This window comes from Cydia fagiglandana, chromosome 8, assembly GCF_963556715.1.
Source record: "Cydia fagiglandana chromosome 8, ilCydFagi1.1, whole genome shotgun sequence".
In the NCBI taxonomy this organism is placed as follows: domain Eukaryota; kingdom Metazoa; phylum Arthropoda; class Insecta; order Lepidoptera; family Tortricidae; genus Cydia; species Cydia fagiglandana.
The window spans coordinates 5503294-5522253 of NC_085939.1; the positions used below are offsets into that span (position 1 = coordinate 5503294).

The 18960-nt window shown below is 36.6% G+C and overlaps 2 protein-coding genes across 2 annotated transcripts; both read right to left on the reverse strand.

Moving 5' to 3' along the window:
• Window positions 1-14392: 14392 nt before the first annotated feature.
• On the reverse strand, window positions 14393-15478 carry LOC134666514 (uncharacterized). The gene is made up of 2 exons (XM_063523702.1): window positions 15431-15478; window positions 14393-15029 (listed from the first exon to the last, which is right to left on the reverse strand). Exons 1-2 carry the CDS (start codon window positions 15461-15463, stop codon window positions 14424-14426), a joined length of 639 nt encoding a protein of 212 aa, XP_063379772.1. The 5' UTR covers window positions 15464-15478; the 3' UTR covers window positions 14393-14423.
• A 962-nt stretch (window positions 15479-16440) lies between these two features.
• On the reverse strand, window positions 16441-17602 carry LOC134667002 (uncharacterized). The gene is made up of 2 exons (XM_063524310.1): window positions 17562-17602; window positions 16441-17067 (listed from the first exon to the last, which is right to left on the reverse strand). Exons 1-2 carry the CDS (start codon window positions 17592-17594, stop codon window positions 16486-16488), a joined length of 615 nt encoding a protein of 204 aa, XP_063380380.1. The 5' UTR covers window positions 17595-17602; the 3' UTR covers window positions 16441-16485.
• Between the last annotated feature and the right edge of the window lie 1358 nt (window positions 17603-18960).

The following is an 18960-nucleotide window of genomic DNA, read 5'->3' on the forward strand; positions in this document are numbered from 1 at the left end:
TAGGCTAATGGTAGAAAAACCTCATTTGTGCTTTGTAAACTTTCCCCTTTTTATATTAGGCAGACGGTGGCAAAGGAGGCTCTGCAAAATGGGCCCCTATCGAAGCAATGTCAGTGATAGCTTGTTTTATTATTATTGTCATGACAATAACTTTTGTTTTAGTCTCACTGACCTAAATAATTGTTGCCCTAACCACTAAATGATCAATGACATGTAAAAAAAATTAGTCTGAATGACTAAGGGGATCATCACGCAGGCGCCGCCCAACACGCTTAAGACACACCAGCAACACGCCAGCTTTTATTCTGGTTCGTCTGAGTGAATAAGTCTGCGCTCGGCAAGCGATCAGAATGTCATCTGTTTATAACTCGATTTTTTGTAACATCATGCATGCCGTATCGTATCAAAGCTATTATCCTTGATCCGGGGGAACCCGAGACACAACTTAACCCTTAGGTATTTTTTTAAAGTTTAAACGAAGTTTGAATTGACTGAGTGTACCTACTCAAAACAATATTTTTGGGTATATTCAGTTTGTGTTAGGTCAACATTTAAATTAAAAACGCCTAGATATACTTCTTAGAATCATTGAATAAAGCCTATGTAAAGTACACATTCATACGACGTTGGATTTTACTGTTTGGGATACGATCAACACGAAAAAGATGCCTAAAAACTAACATGGCTAGTTTTAGGGCTATTTTTAATAATCAGTACCCCATGTGTAGGGCCGTAGGGGTTCTGTAGAGTTTGTTTGACTTGTAATAAGTTTGAAGTTAGTTAAAAACAACAAACACCACACCATTGAAAAAGAACATACATACTTACATAGTAACTTAGAAAAGATAAGGAGATTACATTACAACCCAAACTGAATCTAATTGCTAATTACCTCGATGATATCAATCATAATTCCATCATGGTGCATTATTGCAGCCTATTAAGTGTAAATATCAGACATTACCATTTGTCATAATTAAATGCAATGTCTCATTTCAACTATGTACGGTGTTTCTTCCGTACATCGCGGAAGCGTTACTAACACGCTAACCGCACGAGCATATTAACACTTTTTGTTTTCATGCGATACGATACAATAACTTGCTGATTGCATGTCGTCGTCATATTTTTTATTCAACGTTGCTGGCAGACACGTGGCCAGTCTGATGTAGGTACGTAGCGGCATATTGTTACGCTTATGGAACTCCTATGGTGTCAGTTTCACAAATGCATTTCACACCCTCCCTTTAGTCCGTAGCGGCAACATACTTGTCATCATACTTAATAATTAGCTGGGGTATTCATAACAGGTAACAGTTTCATGACTTATATACTAACGAAAAATATCTAATTTCTGCCTATAAATAACGGACAAACAAAGTTCCGATAATACCTCTATATACTTAATACGAAATATACCAAAATTATAAAAATTTAATCCATAAAAATATGATTAATTAACTGTACCTAAATAATAAAAAGTGTCGCAAAATCAACGCAGAAATCTCATTCAATAAGTGCAAATAAATAATGTAATTTATTCCACGTATTCAAACACTTGGTGCCAGACTTAATTAGTAGCAATACTTAGGTACATTGCCATTACATAAGTGGAAAAGGTAACTACATACTTACACTGCAAATTTACAGAGAAAACCAACATTATCAAGTAAATAGTTTTTGAATATCCTTATTTAGCAATTCGTACTTACATTTCAATAGAAATTGCATCACCAACTTGTGAAACTTATCGGTTAGTATTCCATGGCCTGTCCTGTCTGTTATTCAGAGAAATTGTTAAATTTCGAATGGGGCGCGTGCGTCTTACTAAACAGTCTGCTTTCGCAACTGCGTGCGATTTGCGCGTATCTTTCACTAAGCAAACTAGAGTATTTGATGTGGGTAAATGCTAGTTTCTACCTATAATTTTTATTAAAACCGGGCAAGTGCGAGTCGGACTCGCGCACGAAGGGTTCCGTACCATAATGCAAAAAAAAAAGTAAAAAAAAACGGTCACCCATCCAAGTACTGACCCCGCCCGACGTTGCTTAACTTCGGTCAAAAATCACGTTTGTTGTATGGGAGCCCCACTTAAATCTTTATTTTATTCTGTTTTTAGTATTTGTTGTTATAGCGGCAACAGACATACATCATCTGTGAAAATTTCAACTGTCTATCTATCACGGTTCGTGAGATACAGCCTGGTGACAGACGGACGGACGGACGGACAGCAGAGTCTTAGTAATAGGGTCCCGTTTTACCCTTTGGGTACGGAGCCCTAAAAATTATGTATTTGAGTTAACCATTAAAAAATACTAAGTAAATTAGTAGTCAGGGTTTTGGCGCATCAACAACATAAATGAATAAATACATTTTTAGGAACAATGTTATTACACGATCGACGTAACGTCAAAATATAACAAATACAAATTTGGGTAGTGAATACGTAGTTAGTCTTCGCCAGCGCCAGTTCTTGGGATCAGATGCCAAAAACGGACCTCAGGCTCCGTATCATTTCTATACGTAGGTAACGGTATACAGGGCCGGATTAACCCTAAGTCAAAGTAGGCAACTGCCTAGGGGCCCCACGTCGGCTTGGGGGCCCCACCTCGGCTAGGGGGCCCGGCGGCTCAGTGCGCACCAAATAAAATTTTGTTCCATAGGCTCAAAATTCATGAGTATTTTTTTTATTCTTACATTATTATATATAAGAATAAAAAAAATACCCATGAATATGCTTTGTAAACAAAAACAAAGCATATTTTTTCGATCCAGTCTTTAAATTAATGAAATACTGTAATAAAATTGAAGCAATACGTAAAAGTTTACGAGGCGCATTCTGCGTAGGTACCTGTTGTAAAGTTGTAATAATAGAGGTTTTCAGGAAAAATGGTTCGAAAAAAAATTTGAACAACCAACATCTTTTGGGTTATTTCGACTCAGAATCACGAGGACTAGATTGATCAAAACAAAGAAAAAGAAAGAAGACGAAAGTGTCCCCAGTTTTTCAAAGGAATGGTCGACCTTCAGCCTCAATTTACCATTGGTTTATTGTGTTGGAGTAGAGGAGATCCTCCATTTCAGCTTAGCCTTTAGTATCGCTGCGCCAAGCTCGCCCTGCGGTCTCACTTTTTAATACAAAGGACATTGGTTCGTTTCGTATCTGTGCTCAACTATTTATTAAAAGCTCGCCTCACTGGGGCACTTCGGACTTTTAGGCACAGATGAAGATCGATACCCGGCCTTTTAACACGGTTTCACAATTTGCGATATTATCAAAAATTTTCGCGCTCGCTGCGCTCGCGTTTATTTTTGGTTCTTTAATTGACCCTGTATCTACATGTTAGCTTGACTGGTGAATTAATAGAGGTACCTAGACCAAGAAAAGTCTGCAATAATTTTGATAGCATACGCAGTGCATGTGTTATTTATACATCATAATTTTATAGAAGTTTTGACGTTTAAAATAATACTTGCACTGCGAGTGCTATCAATATTGTTGCAGGCTTATCTTGGTCTAACTCTAGTAATTTAAGTAATTTTAATATATGGAAATTCTTTATTATTAGGTTGATTCTAATCTTGTGGCTCGGCGTTTGGTCTTATGCTCGGACAATGGCTGTTCAGCCTCTCAAAATAATACATTAACTATTGAGAAAGTCAACTTTGCGGCACTAGTGAGCTTAGCTTTTAGCCTCGCTTAAAATTGGCCATTAGAGGTAGATAAAAAAGTGACGCTGAAGCTCACATCTTTGGTATTCCACTGGGAATTGGCCTTAAGCCTAAAGGGCTCTCCCCACACTTGACGCGACGCGGAATCGGCAAAAACCGATAGAATAAAGCTTTATGTCCATGCAATAAGAGCGAAAAAGACATCGTTCGATTTGGATCGGCTCGGCCGACGCCTGAACTCCTGAAGATTGAAATTAAAAACGCAAACTTTTATTTCCCTGTACTGAATGTGCTGTGTGCAGAATTGACTGTAGGGGGCCCCGAGCTTCTCACTGCCTAGGGGCCCCGACGTGCTTAATCCGGCCCTGACGGTATACATACTTTTTTATAAAAAAAAAACTTAGGTTTAGGGAGAAATAAGAATAAGAATAAGAATAAGAATAAGAATAATTTATTGAGAAAACCTTATTGCTAATGTTGCATTATGCGTGAACTTTTACATTTTACGTATATTGTTACGTGCGCCTGAACTAGGAATATCCTGTATCTCAGGCAAAGAGATAATATACTAATTTAAAGAACAATAAATAATGAAACAAAATAAAATCATGAACATAGAGACATAAAATAGGTATTGAATTATCTTACACTTAGTAACCTTAGTAAATATTCATAGCCATTAGCACAGAATAAATAATAGTACTACCGTACAGAAAGGAAGCTCCCTACAAAACCGAAGATTGACAGCGGTTCAGGGTCGAATCATGCTATCCCTTTCTAATACATGGCACTATCCCTTTCGGCCAATTAGGGTTGTCAAAATTCAAGTGATTATCTTATCTGTGGTCGTGCACGCAAAAGGAAGTCAAGTGGTGCCAACCCTAATAATTGCTCGGAGCAATGCTGAGCCGAGCGGAGCCGAGTTTGGCCGAAGTCAGGAGCTTCGCACCCCTGCCATTAGTCTCATTACACAATAAAATCTCCTTATATAGATTCGAATCCAGAACATGCAACTTGAATTTGGCTATTTTCCGACCATGTGCATGCGGTTCGAATTATTAAAGATGTTCGGAACATGGGAATCATGGCCGATGAGAGGTTTAAACTTTTACTCTTTAAACCAATCAACATTTTTCCCTCGTCAACTTTATCGACCTCATGAGAAAGGCGCGAGAAATTTCACACTGTAATTTTAATAACGATGTTTTCAAATTACACCCTACGCGGAAGTTATCGGCTACGTGAGAGCAATAAGTCTACATCTCATTATTAATGCAGCCTACATCACGTAGTGGAGCACTTACTTTGCTCTGTAGTCTATGCAGTCGCCAAGTGCAGTGGTCATGATGAAAATGGTTCAACTTTTGAGACGTGGCATGTTTTTTAATAGAGTTGCGAAAAGCTCCGCAATCTCTACAAAGTCTGAGCGATGAAAAGACTTTGAATTTAACCGTTTGTTAATCTACAACGGATATATAGTGTAGTCTAATAAGTACATATATTATTATCAAAACCACTATTTATTTTGAAAGACCTATCCAACGTTATCCACACTCTAGGGTCGAAGTAAAAAAAAATCATCCCCGCTGTGTTGGTATGTTTAGGGGAGGTACCTTTTTATTTTACCGATTTTCGGCCTGATTGATTTATATACTTATACTAAATTGCAGCTTTCGTAATATATTTAAAAACCCTATAAAGCCAATACGAATTCAGTTTTTTACATGCTAATTTACTTTTAAATTTAATTTACATAATATGTAATTAAATATTTGTTGTATGATATTTTAAAACTAGGTAAGTATTTTTGAAAAAAAAAAAATTTATATTATTTATAGAGGGCTAAAATTTGTATTTTTTATATATTATTTGAAATTATTAAATATATACATAATACACCCATACCTACACAACTTTTTATTGCTTTTCCACACCGAATATGGAACTTTTGTATTTTCCCACAGGTCCTCTACTCTATATTATTATACCCTAGTAACCACTAAGCATGCAGCCTGCACGTAATATTGTATCTTATGCTGTACACCCCTTCAATGTATTATCAATTAATACTCCTTTATCGGATCTGTGTTGGATTTAAAATCGATCGGGGTTACCCAAGACACGCGAATGAAAGCTTATATGTGACGTCCCAGGGGTAAAGGTACCTTATGGCGGTTGGCGCTTACGCTATTATTAACGTCGCTCCAATATTATTGCGGCGCTATTAGACGTAAGCGCCAGCTGCCATAAGGTACCTTTTTCGTGGAACGTCACATATGGTATATCGCACAACGAACTGCTCGCACAAAGTGCTGAGGCAAAGGCCGTGGAGTAATAGGATTTATTTTTTCATACGTATATAATTCCATGTTACAGGTGTCTATTATTTCATATGAATTATGATTTAAATCTTACTAAAGCTCTTTAACCCATAGCATATTTAAAGTTTATAATAAAATGTGTGTATTAATTTTCAGCCTTTCGAGTAAAGTAAGTAATTAATCCTGTGTAGGTACCTTTGGATAATATCATTAATTTTTTATTGAATTTACTTGTTAACTTAATAATTTGGCCAAGTCCGAGATAGCTCGAGGCATTTAGTGTTCCGTACGGCTACCATCAGTTTGGCATTGACATAAACGATATCGTGAACGTAATTTACTTCCTATAGGTATATCTCTTTCGCACTAATATGTCAGTACGAGCGAGATGCATAGAAAGTAAATTACGTTCACGCCCACGGTAGCGTTTATGTCAATGCCAAACTGATGGTAGCCGTACCGCTCGCATCGTTACATTTTACAGAGGTTGTTTGCCTGTTTTTAGGATACCGTATTCAACTACATACACAGAACTATAGTACAAAGTGTCTAAGTGCGAAGGCCGAAGACCGAGCTTTAGCAAAATGTCATCGCTTTAGCACAGAGCAATAGTACAAGTGTCTAAATGTGAAGGCCAAAGGCCGACCTCCGCGTAGCCCGAAGGCCCGAAGCGTCCAGGATGTCAGTGCTTTAACACAGAACAATAGTACAAGTGTCTAAATGCGAAAGCCGAAGGCCGAGCTCCGCGTAGGGCCGAAGGCCCGAAGCGTCCAGGCTGTCAGTTCTGTGTTTAACCACTGACATCTTGCAGGCTTCGGGCCTTCGGCCCTACGCGGAGCTCAGCCTCCGGCCTTCGCATTTAGACACTTGTATTAATTACCTGTGTTTAGAACTGACCTCCTGGATGCTTCGGGCTTTCGGCCCAATGCGACTTCAGCGTTTGGATCTTGCGACTTAGACACTTGTACTTAAAAATACTTGGAAAAGTTACGGGAGGCGCGCGTCTGTCGGACGCTTCGGATCTTCGAATCGCTCCTTCGGCCTTTGCATTTAGTTAGATTCTTGTACTATTGCTTTGTGTTTGAATGCCGAAGTCGAGCATCTCGCAAATGCTTGATGTATTATAATAATTTAGAGTAAGGCCAAGCACGCACCACGATTTTTTGTCCTGCGATAATTTTGTCGCAGAAATGCAACGTATGTGTTTATATGTTAGTGCGCGCATATGCGACAAAAAAATCGCAGCGATTTTAAAATTGTGATTTGTCACATTTTTCCGCGATTGTTCGCGACGCGATTGTCGCAAAGTGAATTGCAGCATGCGGAGTTGTATGGCCCCGCGCGCACTATGATAATAAAATCGCAAACCGGCCGGACCTCAGTCGGCATTTCGCTCTCCAAACCCCAAAATCTCGGCACCTGCATCTCCAATGGAGTCTCAAAATGAGACGCTAGATGTTGACCATTTAATTATGGAAATAGACGGGGATCGCCTGTGTGTTATAAATGCTCAAAGTCATACAGCAATCGCATATTAAAGACACGTTTCATGACAAGCAACTGGTACGAAATCCATGTTGAGAATGAACAAATTAATCGTCGACTTTTTCATCGCAGTGCGCGCAGTGAATTTTCTGCGATATATTACAGCGCGATTCTAAAATCGTGTCGCAAAAATTAATATCGTGGTGCGCGCTTGGCCTATAATACCTTAAATGTATACTCCTTCAATTTGAATTTAGAACTCATTATTATTTTTTATTTGATTTTGTTTATAGTTCTATGCCATATATATAGACTTTAATATTATTTAGAACTGCTAAAATACAAGATCGGCTTACTTTAAATATTTCGTCAATTTTACCTTTGTTTCTAAAAACTGTGATATTTAACTGTCATATTCATACTATTAATGTCTTCCAAAATTATTTTCTCGAAACAGGACTGAGGGGCTACCGCGAAAACCGAAATTCGCAATTTGCGGGGATCTTTCTCTTTTACTCCAATGAAGGCGTAATTAGAGTGACAGAGAAAAATGCTCGCAATTTGCGAACTTCTATTTTCGCGGTTATAGCCCTGAATCTTGTTGCTCACCGATCCGTTCAAAAATATACATAAGTACTGAATATAATTAATAGATATTATAATTATACAATTAATACAGAAATGTAATGGTACTTAATGAAAAGGAATATTGTGTATATTGTTTCGACGAATCAGATACTCTCAATAAAATCTATACATATGAGGCCAAAGCTGTTCATAAATATTAAATGACTTTATTATCTCTATACGCCTTACTAACTCTATGTGTCCTATTGTGGAAAAAAAAAACACAACGACAGTCAAGAACGGAATTCTTAATTTGAATTTTTCAGATTTTTGAGTCCATTGGTTGGAAAGCCCGTTCGAAATTGAAACTTATTTGCAATATAATAAGGTCGTATTTTGTACATCTCTCTCATACTTATAGTAGGCTATTGAGATAAAATTAAATATCCCACAAAGATAAGCAAGCAGAATTAAACTTTGTGTCAAAGACATAAGTCATAAATTTCAATGCCAAAGTTTTAACTAAGGATGTTTCTCGCCTAATATGAATTGACCAGTGTAAGCATCAGTTAGCTAGCCCTAAGCAACCAAAGGTCAAGCTGCAGTTGAAAAACTAATAAAGATAAAGTTAAGCTGATAATTTTCCCGCCGTCTCCATGCTTCTTTAAGTTGGGTATTGACTGGTCAGCTGCCTGTTAGCTATAGTTTTCGCGAAAATCGCCAGGACAGAGGTGAAAATTTTTGTATGAAAACTTGCAACTTTAAATGCATTTTTTGACGAAACTATTGCAGTCTAAAATGAAGTCAAAATCAGTCCATCGACTCAATTTTTTGCAAGCTTTCTAATGGTACCCCACACGATTCTTACAAATGAAAAAAGTTTCAGCCTACCCCTCTCAACCCCCTAAATTTCCCCCTTTAATAAGAAATAAGCAGTTTTGACTTATTTAAAATATGAGTGGTGGTAATTGCTATAACTGTTCCAAATTTTAGGTATCTATGTCAAACGGTCTCTGAATAAAACGTATTTAACTGATTTGCAAGACCGAAGTGATCCCATAAGTGTTCCGTAAACAAAGTTTTGTACGGAACACTAAAAATAGGTAGGTATGTACATACATAGCAAGATGCCGTTTGCAAGTCTATTATATATAGTTAGTAAGGATATTATATGCTTTTCTTCGTCTTATTCTACATTTATAGATAAACTACCGCTTTCAGCAATTATCGCACGAACAAAATGAAAAAATTCACGATACTAAGTGAAGTTCCATTGATATGGCAATAACTCTACCGACAAAGGCCATACGCCTAATTTCCAAAATGAATTGGAAAACCGCTCTATGTCTTTATATGTTCCGTAACGGAAGTAGCAATTAAGAAGCATGTTCTCAGTGGCAATGAAAACAATACCGACACCGGGAACTCTCAGGCTCTTTCCTCACAGCGACGTAAGTAACTTCTATATCCATCTACCATACTACCTCTTCAGTCCATTTTCGTAAGGTCTATTTTCCTTTGTGTACTTCTGTGGAATCTCCTTAGTGTATTTGGATGATTTGCTAGACAAATTTGACCCTGATTCCGCGCTGACTCTCGAGATTCATTGTATGGTCTTCATTCACTTTTTTCTAAGGTACACGATACTATCGTCTTAGTGAATGAATATAACAACGTGAAATGCAATAAAATTATATCGTGCTCGCATCAATGATATACACGGTGTAACATGAGTAAACAGAATAATTAACAGCGTATTCCTGATCATATTTAGAGACAAAAATGTCCTATAAACTTTTTTGAAAAAACGCCTAGTTTCAGAGATAATATTAATTTAAAAATAAACGAGTTTTTGTTGTTACATAATGTAAAAGGCCTTTTTGATGGTAATGATGCTGCTATGGGACGTAGTCTAAATATCCTTATTGTTAGATGTCAAAAAGTGACAAGTAACACTTTGCAAAAAGAAGGTTTTAAGAAAAAAAAATGTAAATATCAACTTTAAGTACCAAGTTTACCAATAACATTTATTTTTTATGTACAAATACATTCAAAAACTTGAAAAAAAAAAACACAACAAAAAATAATTTTTTTTTTGGCGAAATTGACCTAAACTCATATTACATTTTTTCCTTCTTTTGACCTCAGAAATGCGTGGTTAAAATTATTCGGTCTCCTCATGTTACACCGTGTATTCTCCGTCCGATAAAGGATTTTTGACATAAGTACTTACTCAATTAAATGTAACGAGGACGTCGGTCGGTTAATACTTATTTAGCATAAAGTTACACTATTGGTTTAACCATCATAGCCATTCATACAGCTTAGGTGGTTTAGTAACTATAATCTGGCAAGCCAGCATTATCAGTAGCAAAAAGCGGCTAATTTCGAGAAATTGGATAGGTGGAATTATCGATCTGGTACAAAATTTTAATTTTTTCTGCAGACTAAGTTGGCGTGTCAGAGAAAAGAGCTCCTAGACTTACCTTCTTTTACATTTTTAATTTTGCATTTTGCCAGGGTTAACATGACACTATTCGAACCAATTAGGAACCCTTCGCTTGCTCGGGTATCAAATTTAGCACGAGGAGATAAACAACAATTTACTTAGCCCCTTTCCGAGCGAATTAATTACCTTTCACTGGGAACCACACAATTATGTATATGTTATGTTATGTATGTAAATAATTACATACATGTTCGAAATAAACGTTTTTGAATTTTTAAGAGGGATAATTTGGATTGTTCATTTTTTTTAGACCCGCATTTTTATTTTATTTTCGGAAAATATAGGTTAATTTAAGATACTAATTTGAATGATTTAGTAATTCGTGGCTCGGTTGAACATTTATAATTTATTGAAAATATGAGATACGACTTCTCGTAAATTACATGTCGTCGGCTGTTTGATAAAGCACAAGCAACAACAAGAATTAAAAAAATAGTTGTCATTGTCAATTGATTGTAATGTCACCTGTCGACAATGTCAGTGTCACGTGTTTCTATAAATAATAATATCGTCTGGAATGGAAAACTCGTTTATTTTGAATCATTAATTTCAAAATACCTACGCTATAAATTTGAAAAAGCTGATTCCAGAAATCTACCTAAGTTATATAATATAACTTAGTTTTATTGGAGTATGTATCCATATAGCATCCAACTCCAACCATAACTTGGCTGAAATCAAGGGAGCAAAAATACAAATGTAAGTTACCTACATCATATATATTTTAACTAATTCGATTTGTAAGAAGATTTTATAATAAAATAAAATCGTTACAAGCGTCCATTGCTAAAGGTAGCTTAGCACCCAGTGGGTGCTTTCTATCGGCTTAATTGTCACCATTGTTTGGATATTGTACTACATACTTATACTATTATATTAGGAACATGCCAATTTTGCTAATTATATCCTATTATTTCAGGTCATCGTGATTCCTATTTAGATACAGCTGTGAGATATGTAACTGCACTTGGGCCCAGAACAAAGTTGAGCATTTTGTATTGAAACGAACGTCATATTAATTATTAATCGTCGTAATACTTTACGACCGTAAATAATGCCTGGGAACAGAGTAAATAACAAACCATACACTTCTCTTCTGGATGGTCAACAAGAAGCCATCATTGTCAGATGCTCGTGCAGAACATGATAAACATACATTTAATGTAAAGTTACTATTTTTTTTGGAAACATATATAACATATTTCCCAAATTAATAAAAAAGTAGGTAAACAAAAACATGTTTTATTATTCACAACTCTTTATTAAGTCTTGTCCACCATGATATCAGCAGCTTGAACTGCAACATGTACCTGGAAATTAGAAATTATATCTTTTTAAAGCAGTTTCAGGCTGAATTTTGAGTATGGCTATGTATTCTTGTATATTCCTTCTTTCTAGTAGGCACCATCTCTGTTTAACGGTTTGCCTTTAGATACTCTGGCTACATTATCACAGAAAATAAATAGATACCACGACCCTACCAATAAAGTGAGCTTTGAAATACTTAATTGTAGTAAATTAATATTAATTTTATACTTACATCGACGTGATTCTCACAGCAATACTGTGTGTAACACGTGAAGTAGGTAGGTATTCCAAGTTTAATTCACGGCACCATCTTTCACGTCGTAGGTCTTCGTGGATTCGAACTATTATTTTTGTGATTCATTCCAACACATAGGAACAAGTTTTTTGATATATTATTAAGCAATGAAATCTACTGTTTAGGTATTAATTATAAATCAAATTGTAACAAACAAGCGCAGCGGTTTAACTGAAAAATTTTGTTATGACAATCGATGACAATGATAACTTTGACAATACGTGAGTGACGGATTTATTTACTATGGTTCGATAACTTTTATTATGCAATGACTTTACATTCAGCCCAGGAGAAGGTCAAACTAAGGTCATAAGGATATTTGTTGAAATATCTTCAATCCTCAATTATTATATCGCAGCAAATGTCGGAAACTGTTTAAAAACCTTATATCTCGAAATGGTTTTCGAAATAGAACATTTGAAAAAAAATGAACAATCCTAATTATATCACTTCACACCCTAAATCAGTTAAATCACATTTATATATATATTTTTAGTCACAGTGTTTGAAAGAAACACACGTTTGACACACTAATATTAATAGTAATGCATCTTAACAATTCAGTGCCATACCGCGATCAGAATGTGACTACAGAGTTGTCAGATTTGTCATAAATGTCAATCATAAGTAATCAAACATGAGGGAAACCATAGAGTCAGACCGAAATAAATCTGCAAAACTGCAAATTAAATTCTAAAAAATTCTAGCACACGCAGTGTGCAAGTGTTATTTCTTCAAACTTCAAACGTCAAGCTTCTATGAAATTATGACGTATAGGTTAATAACTTTCAATGCGTATAGAATAATAATAAATAAAATAATAAATATTATAGGACATTCTTACACAGATTGACTAAGTTCCACAGTAAGCTCAAGAAGGCTTGTGTTGTGGGTACTCAGACAACGATATATATATTATACAAATACTTAAATACATAGAAAACACCCATGACTCAGGAAACAAATATCTGTATCATCATACAAATTAATGCCCTTACTGGGATTCGAACCCAGGACCATCGGCTTCGCAGGCAGGGTCACTACCCACTAGAACCAACCACCATATTTTTATTTTTTTGGTATAGAGACCAAGAGAAGTCTGCACTGTGTGTGCTATTAAAATTAATGCGGATATTTCTTAGTCTAACTCTATCAAAATCGTTGCAGACTTACCTCGGTCGGTCTAACTCTACTTTTTTATTTTTTATACTTAAATTTCCAACGCATTCAAACTTTTACAGGGCACCTACCTACACGTATAAAAACGAAAAGCTAAGCCAAGTCTATGGCATGGACAAAATGGCATGTAATAATAATGTAATAAATACATTTCAAGAAACTTTATGTCCATGAAAGTAAATTTAGTAAACATTTATTTTATAATGATAAAGTATATAATATTAAGTTTGAATAAATTTGCTATTTGTGTTGACACATATCAAGTGCGACGCGTCAATAAGTTTACTTTCTTAGTGACTAATGTTCCCGACTTCTACAACAAATACAATAATGATATATACCCTGAAAAAGCTGAAACCACACTCACCACAAATGATTATATATTTAAAAAACAGAACAGACCAACCACTGTAAGTATTGGCGTAAAGAAGAACAAAGTCAGATTACCATCATCATACATAAAAAGGGCAAGAGCAATGTATTTCAAAAATTTTTACAATACTACTACAAAAAACAATAACTTGATCCTATCGCAGAAAAATGAAAATACTAGTACAGAATTTCAGACTAAAGTGAAGCCAGACGAATCTAGCTTTAAACATAACCAGGAAACGGTTAAAAGGCTCGTCTCTTTATTGATATCGGAGCACATCTACATCAGGCACAAAGAAGAGAATATACATATCAAAGCACAAGAGAAACGAGGAGTCGGGAAATATGGACGGCGCGTTCCTAGATATAAACATAGACATTATTAACAACTTGTTAATTGTTTACAGTAAGTCAACAGATCTGCGTAGTAAACCATTGTTTTCTAATGTTTACTTTCTTTTAACTTAATACGTTATCAGGTTATCACATGTTAAATTTGCAATACCACAGAGTGATGGGTGTCGTGTCTACATAGAAATTTAAACAATGTATGATGCATTGGCTACAATATAATTAACCAATAATAACAAACATGACAATATGCAACAATTAAGGTAATAATATATTTTTATTCTTGGCAATAAACTCGTTACAACGCACTAATAAATTTTCATAAACAGGTATTGGATATTACTTCACATAGGAACAGAATTTGTTAAGAAGTTGTGCAAGTGTAGCTTGTGGTACATACTGCAGTATCGGGATCAAATACGGACGTGGAAGGGCAAGTATAGTCATATTCGAGGTAAGTACCATCGGACGCCAATACGCAGTAAATATAAGTTTGGCACGTAGTGTCCGTAGTGTTCGCGAACCTTCCTGCTGCCGTGCAGGTGAACGTGGACGTGGTGGTACAGTTGTAGTCGGATTCACACAATGTAGTGTTCGGGTTGTAATACGTGTCGTCTGGGCAGGTGTACGTTGTTTCAACGAAGGTACCGTTGATCTCGACGCATTGTATGTAAGTAGTGCAGTTTGTCGAATCAGGATCGGCTATATAGCCATCTTCTGTGCAGACTGATGTGGTCGTGTTGGTTGTAGTTACGTTGCATACGTAGTTGGAGGAGGCTGTGCACTGGGCCGTGTTGGGGTTGAAGACTGATGTGGTAGGGCATACGTAGTTGTAGGCAAGGTAGGTGCCGGTGGAGCTGTCGTAGACGCAGAGGGTGTAGTTCTGGCAGGTGGTGTCGTCGGGGTCCGCGAACCGACCGGCCGCCGTGCAGTTGACCGCGGCGTGGGCGTGCCATACGCAGCAAAGCACCTATATCAGTGTTACTTTAAAAACAGCTTATTATGTAACTGTTTACTGTTTACATTATTCATATATAGGTACAGTCAGCTAAACTATTCGCTTAGGTAGCTGTTAGCACCTTTGCATACGAATTTGTGTGATTTTCTCTTCGAATTATAAAATATCACTGGGGGCAAATTTGACTAGGTAGGTTTTTTTTTTCACTGGATTATTCGTCACTACTTTGAAAAAATCTCGTATCTCACACTGCTACCTACTCAAAGTTGAAAGGCAGTAACTCTGTATGTATCCCATACGTATAGACACCGACACTTTTTCTTATGATTGACAGAACAAGATACAAGTTTTTTTCAAAGTAGTGCCGATATATTCTACAATATTATTCAGCTATTAAGCTAAAAAACACTTACGAGGAATACTGCAACTCCGAACCTGCTGTCCATTTTGCTGCTCTCAATAAAGTCCTACAAAACGCCGGTTTATATAGCATCGTGGATTGTAAACTTAATACGGGTCAATTAGACGATTGCCAAAATCTCTCCTCAGAATGATAGCAATGTTTGTAATCCGTAATCCTTCAGCAATTACGCGGTATATCACCATGGACAGAATGATGCCATATGTTTTTCGGCATTGTGGGTTTTCTTTTTTCTAATTAACGATATTAACTGAGTGGTAAGTACTTAGTGTAGGTACGAGTATATACCATAACTTAAGTAGATGTCTAATTTGTTTTGGCTAAGAGAATATCGATAATGGTACAAGTAGGTAAACAAATATCATAGTAATTAAATAGTAATTTATAATTAGGGCATTAATTAAATTCGGTAGGTGGGAAAGTACATGCGTATTTATGAAAGGTAATCAAATAAGTTAAGTACAGTCGCCATCAGATATATCGGAGCGGCTAAGGCGCTCACAAATATCTGAACACGCCTCTATTATCGGGGCGTTAGAGTGCGTGTTCAGATATTGTGAACACCTTGGCCGCTCCGATATATCTTATGACGACTGTACCTATCATATCACTTCATAAACTGAAATAAATGTCATATACTAAGAAAAAGTGACCAAGGCCTCCAGTGCCCCAGGCTGGAATCGAACCAGCGTCCTCTGCTATCGCGGCAGGTGCCTGCTTTTTCTTAGTATATGACATTTATTTCAGTTTATAATTTATATAAGTAGTAGTGTTTCTACTTGATAAAAACAAATTAAAATATTTTCTGAAAATAATTTAATTTGTTCAAATACTTTGTAGTACGAGTATATCACTTCATGATAATGAAATTTATTTCAAAATTGATGGTTATCTCAATAAACATGACTGAAATACTAAATTATGAGAGGGCTTAAGTAGTAAATCCATAGTAAATCTTCCAATCCAGTCGTTAGGTCCGAATCCTGGCTTACACCATTAAGTCTCTTAAGACTTGTGTACTCGTGCGAAGAAATATTCCTTTGTTATTTATGTACACGTGTACCTAGTAGAACATAGCTTAGTTCTAGGATTAAACAAAGACGGCGAAGGGCAAGTATATTGAGCCAACACGAAGCCACCACCGGGCGCAGCAACACAATTGTAGAAAGTTGCACACGTTTTGTCGGCCGTGTTAGCGAACCTCCCCGCTGCGGTACACACGGTAGGACACAAGTAGTTGAACGAGCAATCCTCCAAAATCGGGTCAAAGTACGACCCTGTTGGACAAGTATATTTCGTTTCTATGAAGCTCCCGCCAAGCGCTACGCAAGCAATAAAAGTTGTACAGTCCGTAGAGTTCTCATCTTCGAAGAATCCCTCGTCTACACAAGCAGATACCGGGTTGGTCGAAGTATTGTTGCATACGTAGTTGGTAGTGCATCTTTGCGTGTTGGGGTTGAATACAGAGGTTGTTGGGCAACGGTTGTAGTAGGAGAGGTAGTTGCCGCTGAAGGGGTTGTAAACGCAGAGGGTGAAGTTTTGACAGGTGGGGTCGCTGGAGTCGGCGAAGCGGCCTGCAGCCGTACAGTTGGCCACTGCCGCATGCACTTGCCACGCGCTGCATAAAATCTGAAACCGCATTATAATTACAAGGATGAATTCATCCTGTGTTGTTACGTTTTAATTTTTCCAAATTCACCAACCAAGCGAAAAAAAAGTTCGAAATATTAAGTAGGGAATAATTCTTTATCCCTGCTTACCTAATGTTACAAACTTATAAATGCGAAAGTAACTCTGTGCCTGTCTGTATATTATCTCTTCACGCTTAAACCGCTGAACTAATTTAGATGAAATTTGATATGGAGTTACTTTGAGACCCAGGGAAGGACATAGGGTAGTTTTTATGAATCAGATGATATCGTGGACTGATTTCCACGCCGACGAAGTCGCAGGCACCAGCTATTACTACCGGGATGGGCCGATTCGGAGATGTAATATAGTTAAGTATAGCCAGTACTAGAAAATTCTTAACAGGAAAATAAATCATTGAATTCTAGTGTCTAAGCGGAAAACTTTTTACTTGCTGTGCCTTGTAACAGGAATTGGAATCAAATAGAACTTACAAGAAAGACTCCAACTAGTATCCTCCCGCCCATGTTGACGTTATTCGATAATCTTAGAACTAACGGTGTATGCATACTTTATAGGTATCCAAGAAAGTGCACATAATACCTAACAAGCTAATAAAAGGCTATTGTTAATAAGGCTCCAGCGAGATAATCAATATTAATACAAATCCTTCATCAAACATACATGTGAGGCGTAAAGAGGATTTGTATCAATCAGTTAGTTGTAACCCTTATGGAGACCAATTCAAGCTATTAAAGTGAATGGACACTGATCGAGACATATCGCCAATACCTACAGATCAACCGATTTAGTATTCTGAAAAGGATTAGCGTAGTGATACTCGTAGGCTTTAAATCCTAATGTTTGAATTCACCAGATTTAAGTAATTATGTACTTTATTGTCGGAGTTTTCGGATTTTAAATTCAGACATGGTATTTTAGATTGGCGCATTAAATAATTTTAATTGGGTAGGTTGTATTTATTATACAGTCAGATATAGTTTTAATTTAACCCTTTATTCTAACAAACTTCTACGCAGCGTACTCACAGTCACGTGTTCTTCACCCAACAAAAATACAGATTTACGATTTAAACCTTAAGATCCTTTTTATCAAAAAACGTGTATTTTATTAAATAGAGTATTTTCCTCAAATGATATCAAGATAGAGGTATGTCGATTTTTAATCTGAAGAGCACACATTCGTGACGCAGAGGACAAGCTGTAGAATAGTCAGGTGTAAATAATATGCGTATATACATTGTTTTACTTCATTGTTGTGTGGAAATCTAGGCGAAGCTTAGTTGTATCTCAACATCTGTATCTGCTATCTCGCTAATACTAACATAGTGTTGTGCGATAGTCGATGTTCTCATTATCTTGTTTAAAACAAAAAGGTGTCTGGGAAACCGAGCTTTGCTCGGAAAAATTATAAAAACTCAAAGATGCGCGTTTTCTTCGAGATAAGACCTAGATCAATTTTTCGCCCCCGAAATTTCTATAGTAAATTTCTATCTAATACATATTATTTACTAAAATTGCTAGGTGTCTACCAACTAAGCAATTCCTGAAAATGTCTTAGGTAGATCGACTTTGAATTCCCGTCTCTTATTTTTAAATTGGCAACGCGACGCAGGAGGCACACTACTTTTGACCGTCCTTTTGCATATTTCCGGGGAAAAAACCTTAGCACTATTGATTGACGTATTGCGCCAAATTAAGGGCTTTGCTAAGTTTCATACGCGAATAAATAAGTTAATTTCCTGGTCAGAGAAAAAGCGGCGATCCTGGCCCATAGAAACGATATTGATGGGCGGTGGAAAAATCTATTCCAGGATCATTCGACCACCAAAACACCAAAAAACCTACTCTACTAAAATAAAAGGCTTATATG